The sequence below is a fragment of the Gymnoscopelus microlampas genome (genome assembly GCF_963454915.1).
Source record: "Gymnoscopelus microlampas genome assembly, chromosome: 16".
NCBI classification, from domain to species: domain Eukaryota; kingdom Metazoa; phylum Chordata; class Actinopteri; order Myctophiformes; family Myctophidae; genus Gymnoscopelus; species Gymnoscopelus microlampas.
The window spans coordinates 6,997,014-7,012,979 of record NC_139953.1 but is presented as its reverse complement, the minus strand read 5'-3'; the positions used below and the strand labels follow the sequence as shown (position 1 = coordinate 7,012,979).

At 40.0% G+C, this 15,966-nt stretch overlaps 2 protein-coding genes across 5 annotated transcripts in view; both read right to left on the bottom strand.

The window, feature by feature from the left end:
• Positions 1–15,966, bottom strand: part of LOC311062531 (C-C motif chemokine 4-like) — a 405,685-nt gene that overhangs the window by 185,126 nt on the left and 204,593 nt on the right. For 2 of the 3 annotated variants that reach the window (XM_084081641.1, XM_084081640.1), the window contains exon 3: positions 14,886–15,453. The exons of the other annotated variant lie outside the window; for it this stretch is intronic. In XM_084081641.1, coding sequence (XP_083937767.1) covers positions 15,354–15,453 — 100 coding nt within the window. In that variant the 3' untranslated portion in view covers positions 14,886–15,353. Of the gene's footprint in view, positions 1–14,885; positions 15,454–15,966 lie in introns of those variants that run through there. 3 annotated transcript variants of the gene reach the window in all.
• LOC311063642 (C-C motif chemokine 8-like) lies at positions 5,262–9,431 on the bottom strand. 2 transcript variants are annotated; one of them, XM_084083168.1, is made up of 3 exons: positions 9,292–9,431; positions 6,268–6,382; positions 5,262–5,650 (listed from the first exon to the last, which is right to left on the bottom strand). In XM_084083168.1, the coding sequence occupies exons 1-3, from the start codon at positions 9,365–9,367 to the stop codon at positions 5,539–5,541; spliced, it is 303 nt and encodes a 100-aa protein (XP_083939294.1). In that variant the 5' UTR covers positions 9,368–9,431; the 3' UTR covers positions 5,262–5,538. The 2 variants fall into 2 exon arrangements, with proteins under 2 accessions (XP_083939294.1, XP_083939293.1); XM_084083167.1 differs by lacking the exon at positions 9,292–9,431 and adding an exon at positions 6,501–6,707.

The following is a 15,966-nucleotide window of genomic DNA, read 5'->3' as shown; positions in this document are numbered from 1 at the left end:
GTGTGGCATAGTGGTTGTCTTATTTTCAAGGACCCCCATAACTCTGAGAGTGTACAAATGGAACCAAATGGACCCGTAATAAGGTGCCGTTTGGGAACCAAAATGGAGTGTTTCTAGTGAGCCAACATGCACAATATCAGCACCCTGACCAGAATGGAACAGAGCCTTCATTAGTATCATTGGTAACACCTGTGAAGGAAGTAAGAAGAGGCCCAATTTCTTTCCAATGGCTGCTGTGCATAGAGCCTATTGCCCCAATGCACTAAGTCAGGGGTCTTGGAACGTTTTTCAGGCCAAGGACCGCTTAGCTGAGAAGGAGATCAAGCAGGGGACCCCCACTACACACTGTATAAAAATATGTTGCAGATTCAACTTTTTCATAGATTTCATAGATAGCTTCATAGACTTGTTTGACAGCAGTGTCATTGTGTAGTTGGGTACATTTTAATGTGTACATCACCCCAGTCCTGGACTCCTGGCCACATCACCCCAGTCCTGGCCTCTTTACACTGGCTTCCTGTAAAATTTAGCGTTCATTTCAAGGTCCTGGTGCTCACTTACAGAGCTCTGCATGGCCAGGTCAATACCTAATTGACCTGGTCCCACGTTATGTGTCAGGGAGGGCCCTAAGGTCTGCTGAACAGGGTCTAATTACAGTTCCCAACACTAATTTAAAAATCACACCTGTGTGAAGGTAGCGGCGCCTTTGATATATTTTGTCATAGATATGTTTCTACTAGAGAAACAATATTAAATCTCTGTAAATTTATTTCAAGGCTTCCAGAAAGATATTTATGTTTTATGAAATAATGTATACAATTTATAAGCCGTACCCAGAGTCTTTATATTGACCTTAGTGTTATTAGCAAAGCATCGTGGTCTTTTGCTGTGTAGTATGAACTGTACAGAGATGGATGTGCAGTGACTTGTCCGTTGTTTCGGAAGTACGCGTGGTCTGTGTCCTCCCTCAAAGTGGGTTGCTTCTTGTATGAGTTGAGTGAAGCCTAGTTTCTGAAGAGATTCTGATACGTGGTTGTTGGGGTTTTCACCAAGGCATATGTTGAGATCACCGCATATCAGAGTTGTTTTGATTGGGTCGATTAACCGTGTCAAATTCTGGATCGAGGATGTATGTCCTTTGCTTTTGTAGACACTGATTATGTCTGTCTGTTGAGACCATCATGGTGATTTGCATCGTGTCACTCGTAAAATCTGTGTGATGTTTTAGTGTTGCTGTTCTGTAGTAAGTGGCTAATCCCTTGCCATGTCCAATACTGTTTAGATGGAGTGAAAACCCATCAATCTGCAGAGATGGGACATAGTTGTTGTGTGTGAGCCATGTTTCACTGAGGCATATAATGTCAGCATAAGCCAGAACAGGGTCTGCTTTAATTTCTTCCAATTTCGGTACTAGGGAATGGCAGTTGAGAGCTGCCACCTTCACAGCCCACTCATGTGTCTTTTCCCATTCTGTAGGGTTGATGTTAATGGACACACTCTCCATCCTCTTCAGTTCCTGCATGGCATTTTTATCTGCACGGAGCTTTTCTTTTGGTAGATGGTTGATGATGTAGAGTTGTTCTAAGGAAGGGACTCTGCTCAGCATGACATATCCCATGGCTGGCTGGAATATTGTTGTTAAGTCCATAGCTGCTGTTTGGGGTTTGGAAATTTCTTGTCCTTGGAACTTGTGGCATGTTGCCGCATAGCAAAGTACTAGTGGGAATTGATAGACTGTTGCAGAGCTCGACGCATGGGTTTGCTTCTTTGACAGGCTGTATGTGAATTGAACTCGTTCCACTGGTGTACAACCAGAGTACTTGAATTGGAGTGCAGGTTGTGTTTTACGTTTGTTTTCCCCTTGATATTCTTCATCAAATCTAACCATCAGTTTGATGACCTTTTCATGTTGGTCTTTGATCACCTCGGCAAGGGTTCCTCTTGAGCCATTGGTCAAACCATCAAGAGTATCCAGATTGTGAATCAACATTACTCGAGCACCAATCTTGAGCGTCAAGGTTTGTAGAAATGCTGAATGTCCAACTGTTCCCTTTGCGTTGACTTTTGGTTGAAAGTTTGGAATTGTTGGATGATAATTAATGGCTTCTATCTTCAGCAGTTCTGTTGCCAGTTCATTTAGTCTGAGATTGTTCTGTTTGTTCACTGTTACATTTGTACAGCTGATATACGTTGCATCAATCATGTCCGAATGGCCTTCAGGTCTGATTCTGGCAGTTAAAATTGCTAGATCATCTTCAGTGTGGTGATCCACTCTGAGTCTGTTGAGGATGTCTGCATATATTTGATCATCTCCTTGCCTGTGGTTCTCCTCTAATGTGATGATTTCAAACATCTAATTCTATATTAATGACATCATAGTGATGTCATGAATAGTAACATAGTGATGTCATGAATAGTGACCAATCAGAACGTTGACGGACCTGACCAATCAGAACGTTGACGGACCTGACCAATCAGAACCTTGGCGAGCCTGACCAATCAGAACGTTGACGCAAAAGCCAGGTATAGAGGGCTAATATCCGCTCTATACCTAAAGGTATAGAGCGGCTAGCGCCGCTAAAAACCAAAGGTGACAGAGCCTTTCAGGCTGTAGCTCCCAGGCTTTGGAACGCTCTTCCACAGGGCTTGAGAACCGCAGCCTCTGTGGACATTTTTTTAAACAAACTTAAAACGCTACTATTTGAACAAGCTTTTGCAGATGTTACATGATTTTATTTCCACGTTTATGTTATTGTTGTACTGCTTGAGTTGAACTGTACAGGCTTTTTTGTTTTCTTTCTTCCTTTTTTAATTACCTTGTTTTGTTTTAATCTCCATGTATGTGAAGCACTTTGTGAGTCCTCTCTGTGAGAAGTGCTATATAAATAAAATGTACTTATAGGGGAACACGAAAGAAAGGATACGCAGATCAACAAAGCGGATGCAGTTATTATTAATGTAATGAAATATAATAGATGAGTCATTGCACTGTTTTTTTTTTACTAAAGATTCAAGAAAAGTAATAGCATGGAGAGATTATTTTTTGAATATAGCCTGTAAATTAATGATATCATTCTAATGGACAGTCTTAGAGAGTCTGAGTGTCTGGGTGTTGTTGCAACACTAAAACCACAGCAGCAAAAGGAACAGCTCAAAAACACCACGCTCACACACACGCGCACGCACACATGCACGCGCGCGCACATGCACACACACCATGTCGCTAGGTCTAAAAAGGAAAGACAATATTTAACTCAACCCTACGTGCACAAACTCTATCTGCACTGTCCATAACTATGACTGCAAAGTGAAAGCATTTACAGTATGTGTGTGCATTTGTTTCACTCACACACTGACTTTCTTACTGTCTTTTTCCCATGTGGGGGGGAGGGCATTTATATGGACCTTGAGTCTGCAATAAAGACATTCATTCATTCATTTCATTCAATTTTAAGAATTATCCTCTCCTCTCTATCTTGTCCTCTCTCTCCACTGACTGCCGGCATGGTTCAGAATTGATTTGGGGCTCCTGGTTCTGGCTGTCCTGTGATATAAACTTAGATTGTCATATCTGACCCCTATACATTTACTCATTTGCAGGCTCAAAACTCACTTTTTTCCAGTCAATAGTGATTGAATCCTCCTGATGTGGCAGGTTTTTGGCATGTTTCTATGTCCATGTATGGTTTAGTTGTGCCTATGAGTTGTGCCTCGTTGTTAATGTCAGTGTGTCTTGTATTTGTTAAGCTACAATCCATATCACAACATATCTTTGGGGGCGGTGGGGGGTGCCAACACGGAATCCCTGCTTGGCCAGGGGAGATATTCCTTTAATAAACTTGAGGCAGTATTGCTTGTCAAATATAGGTGTCCTGATACTAAGGACCAGTGGTGGAAAGTAACTAAGTACCTTTACTCAAGTACTGTACTTAAATACAATTTTGAGGTATTTGTACTTTACTTTTACTCCACTACATCTCAGAGGCAAATATTGTACTTTTACTCCACTACATTTACTTGAAAACTTTAGTTACTAGTTACTTTTCAGATATAAACTATGATATAATGAAACATACATTAACCACTTTTTAGCCCTATTTTATAGTGCATCGCGACGCGTTGTGAGCTTGTAGATCTGCTATTTTCAAATATTTAGTACTTTTACTTTTGGTACTTTAAGTACATTTTGATGCCAATACTTTTGTACTTAAAAAATAAAAATAATCTGGACTTTTACTTGTAACAGAGTATTTTTATATTGCAGTATTGGTACTTTTACTTAAGTAGAGAATTTGAGTAATTTTTCCACCACTGCTAGGGACACCTACTAAGATCGTCATGTCTCACTGGGAGATTTGATTATTGATTGATTGATTGATTGAATACTTTATTCATGTATTTATCTCCAACCATATATATTGTATTAACACACTCTAACATACAGATAGGTAAAAAATCACAACAAGTTGTCTCAAGACACTTTACATGTAGAGCAGAGACCCGACATTGTCCCACCCTGAGCAAGCAATTTTGCGAGAGTGGCATCAAAAAACTCCCCCTTAACTAGAAGAAACGTCAGGCAGACCCAGGCACTAGGGTGGGCGGCCAGCCAGCTGCCTCGACCGTGTCGGGGTGAAAGAAGAGAAAGACAGAGGGAGAGACAGAGAGGGGGATTCAAGTAGTAGCAATAACATTAATAGTACATATAATAGTGTAAGATAATATATAATAATATAATATAGTACAACAATAACGTTATATAGGTATATAGTGGTATAATATAAAAAAAAAGATAATATACAGTATAGTGGTATACTGGTGGTATATGGAACATATATATATATATATATATATATATATATATATATACTGTATGTTTCATTCATTAAAATATGGCCTGTACTGCATCTTTAAAATACCCGCTCTGGTCTGTACAGCACTTTGGTTAATGAGGTTTTTTTTTTTATGTGCTTTATAAATACATTTGATTTGAGTTGACTTGACTTAGGCTACCATTCAAACACAGCCAAAGTATGGATTCAATATATATTTTTTTATTATACCAGAAAACAATATAATGATGGCATCACACCACATTCGATACCTCATTTAAACATCTGCACAAATAAATGAATAAATTGCCACTGACCATGTAATATATATATATATATATATATATATATATATATATATATATATATATATATATATATATGGACATAGAAACACTTTTTGGTCAAAAATCTGCCATATCAGGAGGATTCAATCAGTATTGACTAAAGAAAGCATATATATATATATAGCTATATATAAAACCCCACAAAGTTTTATGCTTTAGGGAAAGTATATTTTGAATAAAACAATTAGGTTAGGCGTTTTTAAAATCGGCCTCAGGTCTAAGGGTTAAATTGCTGTTTAAAGTATATCATTGTCATATTAGAGACAGAAGACAAAGAGAAAACTGGGAGATGAACTAGTTGCCACTAGTTAACTGGGTGACCTGTTGCATTTGTCATCAAGCAAAGCTTGGTGTTCATCTCAAAGTATTGTCTCAAGGCCAGGTTTTCTGGAGTCCACAGCAGTGATGGTGTCCTGGACCCACTTCTGAGTTGGGTCAGCACAGAACTTCCTAGCATTCTTCATTGTGAACCTAGAATTGACAGAGATGGAGAGATTTTAATTTGTTTTATTTTACATCGTAAAAGCATGCATGAGTTATTCAAAATAATAAAAAATAAATATAAATGAGTCTTTAAAAAAAAAAGTTGAACTTATAGCCATAAAAGTCTCAGCAGGAAAGCTAGAATTAATGTCTGACTTTATCTGTTTGTCACGTTTAAAAGCACTGTCTGACTCTTGTGTGAAAACAGTGCTCTTAATGTCAGTCTATGTTAACTGCACCTGTAGAATGTATTCAATGATTATCTATTCCCCGGTTTCCCGGTTAGCTGACCCCAGGGGTACGAACGGATCAATCCCTTGGTGAGATTTCTTTGTAGAGGCCTTATTTTCATCTTTTATGTTATTATGAGTTTGTTTTAAAATATAGCTTCGGGCACTTATCTATTGTGATGTTTTTGCACTGCTGTTTGTACAGCGTTTGTAGTGTTTAGTGGCCCCACAATGATAACAAGCTATACTATAGGCTTTTTATGGTGTATATCCACATTGGTGTTTTTTTTTTTAAAGCATTGTCCTTTTAAGAATTGTCAATACATTATCCAACCCAAAAGTAGAGCTGCAACTGTAATATACTGTAAAACTCACACAACACCGTCCTTAGCACAGTGAATGTTTGTGCGCTCGTATGTCACCACGTTGTTCATAGGCAGGCGATGGGGGTAGAACTTGAAGCAGCACTCAGCTGGACCGGCAGCGTTGTCTGGAAGAGAGAAACAGAGTGAGACAGAGACACATAGAGACACACAGGCAGGTTTTTGGAATAACAAAAAAAAACGGATAAGAAAAACAAAATTACTTTGATCATCAAGTAGACTTACTTTTTTGTGCCAGGACATCAAGAGTTGAGAACAAGAGCATGCAGACCACTAGAATAACTGGCATCTTGTTCATCCTCATTGTCATCATCATTATGATTATTATGAATGGTTGAAGTTTCACTCTATCTCGGACAGTTTTATGCCCTACCAAAAATGAGTGGAAGTCAGTCTCTCCCTCTCTTTTTCTCTCTCTCTCTCTATCTACAGTTTCCCACTGTATGGGAGACAATATGTTGTATTGTGTGCGTTGCACATGGGTCTGTATGCGAAGATGGTATTGTTGGTGGTTGGAAACTTGTGGGTGGGCGGGGGGGAGGGCCGAGGGCGAGTATCTAGAAAGAAGGAAACGAACTGCATCGTTTATCAGAAAGCTGAGAGGTGTTAGACACTTATCATAACGCTGTGTGTGTGTGCGCATCAGGAATACACACACACAAAAAACTGACAAGTGACCCCCCCCCCCTCCCGATATGTTGCTTTGGCTTGTATCTTATTGTTTCTATCCGAGATGTTGTTGATGAACTGTTTATTATGCCTCTGTGTGATGTTTACTATTGTTTGTTCTGTTGTGCCGATGAAATGTTCCGTACAGCACTTTGGTACAACGCAAGTCAATAGAGACATTCAGGGTGCTTCTTGAGGACACACTACATAGTGACTGTACCTGTTTCATTTGCATGTCATGTTTATTTGCATCTGACTTTTTAATCTCTGTGTTGTTATCCATGTCCTCACTGTATTGTCTGGTTCATTGCCATTTGCGATTATTTTAATGTTTTATGCTTCTGCTTTTTATTTTTTGCCTTATTGCGACCGTAGGTCGCACTTACTACAGAAAGCTGCTCCAGGTGTCCGTCCGTCACTCCGTCACTCCGTCACACACGTCACACTTTTGCCCTGCTCATATCTCCGCACCCATTGCCCCGATCCATGCCACATTTTGCACACACACTCCTTACCTGCCAAACTACACCCTCCAAGGACCCCCGGAGCTCCAGGGACCCCCAGCTGCCTCGGGGACCCCCAAGTGTAAAAAATGAGCACATGTGGACAAATTACCAAATGACCACCCCAACGGGGCTGCTCACGGGGCATTCCCGGGGACCACCCACTCCTGGTGCTCCAGAACGGATGCAAAAGTGGTGGCGCCCCCAGTGGAGGACCCCCTGCCACTGCAGCTCACATAAAATGCCGTAACTCGGGGGCACCTCTTCTGTATACATGTGACCTACGGTCGCTTATCTCCCGATTAGGGAGTCTTACTGGTTGTCAAAGTTGTGACATTGTAGGCCTAATGTGATTCAAATGTTTGTTATCAGGGCGTCCTTGAAAAAGAGAGCTTGCTCTCAATGGGTTGCCCTGAATAAAGAAAGAAAGAAAAGAAAGTTGTTTTTAAATGTGCTCTATACATAAACTCGATTTGATTTTGATGGTGTCAAAGGTCATGTCTCACCTAGACACAGCTAGGATCTGACACAAATTTTGACCTAGGTTGTCAACATTCAATTTATCCCCTGAGCAAGCAGGCGGGCTCTATTAACTCAATGGTAAAATTGTCAGCACTTAATGCGCAGGAAACCGGGTTCAAATCCATGGTAGAAGAGGAAAGTTACATAGTGCAGCTTTAAGTCACGGGTCACATGTGACCCACTAACCCAAAATTGGAACAAGGCCAGGGTTAAAGGTCATTCGATGTATCTGAAACTGAAACTATGTGCGAACAGATGTTCTCCGTAACTAAGTACATTTACTCAACTACTGTACTTAAGTGCAATGTTGAGGTACTTTTACTTGACTGGAGTATTTCCAATTGTCTATACTTTTACTTCTACTCCACTACATCTCAGAGGCAAATATTGTACTTTTACTCCACTACAATTATTTGAAAACTTTAGTTACAAGTTACGTTGCAGATATACATTATTACATTATAAAACATGCATTAATCACTTTAGCCCTATTTTATACAAGGCTATTTGAAGATAGCCTACGATCTAGCACTCAACGCGTCACAACGCGTCGCATCGCGACGTGTTGTGAGCTTGTAGATCTGCTATTTTCAAACATTTTAGTACTTTTACTTTTGGCACTTTAAGTACATTTTGATACCAATACTTTTGTACTTTTACTCAAGTACATTTGGAATTCCGGACTTTTACTTGTAACAGAGTACTTCTGCATTGCAGTATTGATAATTTTACTTACAGTAAGTAAAACATTTGAGTACTTGTTCCACCACTGCTCCAAGGAGAGTTACCAGTTCTCAAGAGACGCTTTTTGTTTACGACCACATGTGCACACATTGACAGACACCCATAGACAGATATGAGAATGAGAGGAGTTGTGGGGTGCATGACATGCGAAGGGGGATGCATGGTGAATACAGTACACTCATAACGGACTAGAGACCCCCCACAAGCTGTGCAAATATGGTCTTTCTGTACCTCAGTTGAGAAAGAATGAACCAAAGCAGTCTCTCACACACAGGCAAGCCCACGGACAAGCACGCATACAAGCGCACGCGCGTGCACACAAAAGCCAATCTATCTGATGCTCGCTCTCTTTCTGCAGTCCATCCTTATATCCTTTATCATGCAACTCACATTAAATAATTATGCACCTGCATGTGTCTATGTGCAATGCACACACACACACGCACGCACACATGCACGCACGCACACACACATTCTCTCTCTCTCTCACTGTCTTTGTCTCTCTTTGATCGTTATGCAAAAATTGTCATGATCACTTTTCATGACTAAAACCAAGACAGTCGAGCCAATGTACTTACTCTGTAGTGCCAGGACATCCAGAGATGAGAACAGCAGCATGCAGACAACTAGAACAACTGGTGTCTTCTTCATCATTGTAGTCTGTCAGTCTAATAGCTGTCAAGTTGTAACCGTTTCACTCTCTGTCTCTCTGTCTCTGTCTCTCTCTCTCTGCAGTGTCCCACCCCCTTGTATTGTGCGGGTCTATGTCTTGGGATGGTAGGTGGCTGGAAAGTTGAGGGTGGGGTTGGGGGGGGGGGGGGGGGGTGTGGTGGGCGGGGGGTGTACCGCTTCACATATGGAATCAAAGTGTGGTCAGTGTTTGTGGTGAGAACAGAAAGAGGTGTAATTACACTCTGACTAATAGACATGTACTTTATCCAATATCCCCCAAAATCTTGAAGGTCAATTTGACCTTTGGGTTACACAAATAATAAGTCAGTGTCCCCAAAAGTTACTGCACTTTGGCTTTGTAGAACAGTAGAGCTATTACACATTATACTAACTATATTTCATTGTAATCTAGATGTTCTTATTTGTATTATAATAATTTTTATTTATGACTATTTATTGCTTTTTAGGCCTATCTCTGAGAGTTCCTCATTATAATTCCAGTATGTATTTTGAATACAACAAATGTCAATAAAACACTTCGCACACACACACGCAATATCTTATTATTTATTTTATGAGGTCAATAAAGGCCTCAGTGGAGAGGAGAGGAGAGAGATGGAAGCAAATTACGATTGATGGATGAAACAAGAGATGAAAGGAGATCGAACAAAGATGATGATGAAAGAAAGGATATGAGGATGTATGTTGGCTTTCTTTAAGCAAAGTGAAAAAGAAAAAGGAAATCGGATGAACGGAACAAATCAGTCCGGATTCCAGGCTATCACCTGGGTGATGATGTTTGTAAGCCTTTGACTTCTTGGGACGTCCGTCTCAAGAAGTCACCCGTCTGCCGTCTTGGGAGTGGACAGATACATGTACACGTCTATAAATGTGATGCAGAACAACATTGTTATAAGAAGGCGTACGAATATGAATTTGAATATTAATTTTAAAAAGTTGATGCACTTTTTATTACTTTTAATGCGTTCGGCTATAATGACGAAATTGTTGAGTCATTTAATCAGTATTGATGTAGTCAATCTAAGGACATCTTATTTGATAGTAAATGGAGAGTTGTCGTGGGTGTATAGCTGCAACACTCAAACCACAGCAACTGAAGCAATAGCTCAAAACCACCATGCATCTGCACACACGTGCACACACGAGCACACCAGTATGTCATTATTTCCTTTGACAAAGTCATTGAAGGCCTCAGTGGCAGAGACGGAACAAGTCAAAGCCGGGGCGGGAGGCAGAGAGGATACACACTGGAGCACTTGCAAAAAAAAAAAAGTTTGAGAACCTCAGATTTTAGAAGGCATTTGTAGATTCGGCCTCAGGTTAATACAATATGACTCACATACTGTAACTGCGGCAGTTGTTGTAGTAGTCGGTCTAGCTGCTCCACTAGCTGAGACATGAGTCTGATAGGAACACCACTGGTTGACTAGTGGTGTCAGAAGGTCAAACAAATCAGTAATAACATTTATCTCGTGAGCAAGCAGGCGGTGCTCTATTAGCTCAGTGGTGGAAATGTTGGCACTTGTGTGTGGGGGACCTGCAGGGTCCAATCCTGGGATCCTGGGTAGGACGTGAACGTTACAGATTGCAGCTTTAAAACACATTTTCACTATTTCATCCTCCTTCTAAAGAAAGAATAGACAAGGAGAGGAGAGGAGAGGAAGGAGCAATAGAAGCAAGGAAAGATTGGTTTGGTAAAACAAGAGATGCAGTAGAACAGTAGAAAGAGAGAGTAAAGAAAACGTTTTGTTTTGGTTACAGCTTGAGACAGAGCAGCATTCCTGATAGAGGTACATTGTTACTCATGAATGCACTCAGAACGATTCATGGTAATCCACCCATTTTGAGACACGTTGTGTGGAACTGGACATATTTTTGGGGCCTAATGGTGGCGCTAGAGGAAAGCATCTGGGAATCCAGCCAATATATTTAGTTTGTTGCTTGTGACCAAAGTGGTAGAAAGTATAAACGTATTGATGAAATGCTAATGGTGCCTGTGTGGGTGTCGTTGCAACTCTCAAACCACAGCAGAAGCAAGAGCTCAAAACCACAATGTGTGTGTGCGCACACACACACACACACACACACACACACACACACACACACACACACACACACACACACACACACACACACACACACACACACACACACACACACACACACACACACATAAAATAAAATAAAACGTTCTGTAGACATAGTTAGGGTTATTTAGGGTTAAATGTTATTTAACCAATATGCATGGCATAATACGGTAGAGTGCAATTTGTAGAGGTAAGAGGGGATCTCTAGTCTAGACATTTAGACCCTGGTGTCAGGTAGGATACGTAGTGCTGCCTGAAGCTCTACACACCATCTAAACTTGAGTTCAGTCGCTAGACCAAGTGGTTTTCAAACTTTTTAAGGTCAAGGTGGTCAAACTGTGGTCAGTGTTTGTTGTGACTAATGACGAAGATGAGAGCTGCTATGTTAATACACACTTATCATATCACTGTGCGTGCATCCTAAATGGACTGAGCTGATGCACATCAGACGTGCATTTTGTCAAATATGTACGTATACGGGACACATAAAAAAGTATTATATATTTTTCCTCTATCCCTTCTTTCCAGTTCTGTCTTCAAGAGCTTCACACCTTTAATTCCAATGTATTCTAAATACATTCTAAAAACTTTGAGTGCATCAATACTGATACAGGGAATCATCAACAATATAAAACCAGTAAGACTCCCTAATCGGGAGATAAGTGACCGTAGGTCACATGTATACAGAAGAGGGCTGTAACGGCGATTGGTTCCTAGTTGTGTGGGCAATGGATAGTTTTGTTTGGTGGTCTAAATGTGGGGTTAGCTGTGACATGGTGGCGTTTATGTGGGCAGAAAACGTGTAATGTGTAGCTGTTGCAAATGGGTAACAGAGTGAATGCTGAGAAGTACGACTGGCACAGATTTTGTTGTGGGGAGCACAGTGGGAGATTGATGAGAATGCAGACAGGCGTATTCATTTTGATGTTGTTTATTGTTGAAGTGGCAGCTTGACGGAAGCTGCGGGAAGGTTAAACGTGTGTAATGGAGAGCCTGTGGGTGTAGCTGCAACACTCAAACCACAGCAGCAGAAACAATAAACCATGATGCAACACACACACACACACACACACACACACACACACACACACACACACACACACACACACACACACACACACACACACACACACACACAGGAAAACAGAGCCTCCTTGACGCTAAGGTCTCTCACTATCCATCCCTCAAACAAGCCAGCTTTGTAACTTCAGCTGATAACTGCAAGTAAGTAAATACCGGTACATGTTATTCGTAGAGCGCCTTTCACAAACATTGATCGTGACTTAGTGCTTCACAAGTTTGAAAGCAGAAGAACGTATCGATAATAAAAAATAGACCAAATAAAACAATCGCCATTAAACCAATCAACCAATGAGTGTAAGGAAACCAAAATAATAATCACAATCCAGGACAATGTCAGAATCCAAAACTGTAATCACAAACAGCCAGTGGTGGAAAAAGTACTCAAATGTTTTACTTAAAAGTGTCAATACTGCGATGAAGAAATACACTGTTACAAGTAAAAGTCCAGAAATCTAAATTTACTTGAGTAAAAGTACAAAAGTATTGGCATCAACATATACTTAAAGTACCAAAAGTAAAAGTACTCATTATGCAGAATGTCCCATTTCACAACTTGGGAAAAAAATAGCAGATCTACAAGCACACAACACGTCGTGCGACGTGTTGTGAGCTTGCAGATCGGCTATTTTTAATAGCCAAAGCTTAAATAGGGCTGAAGTGGTTAATGTATGTTTTGTAACAATAATCAAAATCTACAACTAGTAACTAAAGTTAAGAAAAAGTTAAAAACTTGTTAAAAAGATGTTCTAGGAGGCCACGGGTCTAAGGGGAGATTATTCTATAGCCCAAGGGCTATCACCGAGGATCTCAGAGACCTACAATTTGAACCGTGTCTACCTGTTGTTATCCACATTCCACGCTCATGGCAAGAACTACACAGAGGTGTCAATGCATGGTTTTTAACATCTGTTTTGACCAGTGTTGAAGACTGACTCATATGGTTCCTGTCTGCTCTTAAACACACACACACACACACACACACACACACACACACACACACACACACACACACACACACACACACACACACACACACACACACACACAATAACAAAAAACAGTGTGCATGTATGACATTCTCTAAAAGACCTACAGTATAGTTGACTTAAGGTCTCGGGGGAGGAACTAAACCTTGTGACCGAGTTTCCTTGTGAAGAGTCTCCTAACTAAGGGTGGTGAGTCATGTTTCAGTTGAGTGGCGTGTGTGGAGAACTCTCTAACCCCCTCTATTCCCCCCCTTCCTCTATTCCAACTCACATTCCAACTCAATCGAAAATCGGCGATCGAAAACCGGCGATAGTGGCCGTTTTCAAGATGTTTTTGCCATTATCTCTGGAACGGAAGGTCCAATCTGCTCAGTTCAAAGCTTGCTGGATGTGTGACTTTGAGGACATTAAGCACGCAATGACACATTTTGGGGTTATTTGGGTTTTTTAGGGGAGGCGAGACCCTCTTGACCGTTTAAATTGACCTTTACTACGGTCTATATCAAATTAACATTCCATGGAATTAGCTGGACACTGAGCCACCTCACCCAGACAACTATGTCTCAGGAACATCTGTTCCTGATCGTTAAACTTCACAGAGAAGGAAAAAAGCTTTAAACTACATACTTGCAATCAAGTATACTATCAGTTAATATTACATACTAACAGCAGACGTACTCTGTTACATGTAAATGTCCAGAATTCAAAATTGACTTAAAAAAGTTAAAGTACAAAAGTATTGGTACCTATAAAGTATTGGTACTTTTGGGACTTAAAGTACCAAAAGTAAAAGACCTAAAAGGTTTGAAAATATCAGATCTACATCGTGACGCGTTGTGAGCTTGTAGATCGGCTATTTTCAAATAGCCTAGGTTTAAAATAGGGCTAAAGTGGTTAATGTATTTTTTATAATGTAATATATTTATATCCGCAAAGTAACAATTAAATAAAGTTTTCAAATAATTGTGATGGAGTAAAAGTACAATATTTGCCTCCGAGATGTGGAGTAAAAGTAAAAGTATAGACAATTGGAAATACTCCAGTAAAGTAAAAGTACCTCAACATTGTACTTAAGTACAGTACTTGAGCAAATGTACTTAATTACTTTACACCACTGGTAGTTGATGGTCATCGTATCACGGATATCAATATACTTACCAAGCAGATAAAGGTCATAAATCATGACATTTGTGATTTCAGCTACCTGCGATGGTCTAATACATCACTTTGGTCCATGTTTATTGTTTTTAAATGTGCTTTATAACTGCATTTGACATGACTTGATTTAGGTTACTATGCAAACACAACCAATGTTTGGATTCATTAGGAAATAAAAATGCTTGTTTTATTTTTTCAGAAAACAATTATCAGCAATTGATCATTCAAGTATATGTTTACTGCACTACATTCGATACCTCATTAAAACAACAACACTAATAAGCGAAACTGAAAACAATTCATTAAAAAAGAAATACCACTGATCGTATAAAATAAAAATGAAAAAGCCATCACAGTTTATAAACCTGGGACATTAAATAGTTACTAATAATTAACTGGGTGACTTGTTACATTTGTCATGAAGCTAAGTTTCAACTTAGTAGCCTCAACTAATGTATACAATCATGTTTTGTTACATGGAAATGAATTAACTACTACCACTACTACAAAAGACTTTAGGTGTGCATTCCGAAGCGTCACAAAAGGTCACAAAACCAACTGGTTTTCTGGATTTTTTTTTGTACCACATATTAGACAACCCAGAGTCACTCAGAACCCTCACAGTTTAGCCTGTCAGATCAGACGTGTTCTGGACTCCACAGCGATGATGGCACCCTGGACCCACTTCTCAGCTGGGTCAGCACAGAACTTGTTACCATTCAGCATTGTGAACCTATAGGCCAAACAGAGATATGGAGATTTCCATCATTAACCCATAATGACCTGGACTTTTTCATTTATTTTTACACTTTGGCTATTCAAAAATAGCAGATCTACAAGCTCGTAGCGTGGCACCGAGTGCCGCGCTACGAGCTTGTACTGTAGATCTGCTATTTTTGAAAAATCGTGAAAGTGTGTCCAAATCTTTGAATATATATTGTTTAAAGCGAACATTTTCAACTCTATTCTTTGCTTCTGGGTGGTCCCTGGAACAAAACATTTTGAGATGGGGGTCGGCGGCCAAATACATATCATTTTGGGGGTCCTTGACATGAAAAAGTTTGAGCACCACTGATATAGAGACATACGTTTTTTTTTTTTCAGAACACTGTTGGGATTTAGAAGACATTTGTAGAATCGGTTTTAGGGTAAGGTGTTTCATTTTACATTACATTGTACATATTCACAGTCAGGCACGTGCACACATAGACATCAAAGACTTTAAAAAGTGCCCTCTCACAGACCT

Excerpts from the sequence above, each read along its gene's own strand:
- LOC311063642 (XM_084083167.1), bottom strand. The coding sequence starts at position 6,591 with ATGATGATGACAATGAGGATGAACAAGATGCCAGTTATTCTAGTGGTC. Across the intron at positions 6,383-6,500 it reads TGATGTCCTGGCACAAAAAA|ACAACGCTGCCGGTCCAGCT; the intron begins GTAAGTCTACTT and ends TCTCTCTTCCAG. Across the intron at positions 5,651-6,267 it reads TGTGCTAAGGACGGTGTTGT|GTTCACAATGAAGAATGCTA; the intron begins GTGAGTTTTACA and ends TGTCAATTCTAG.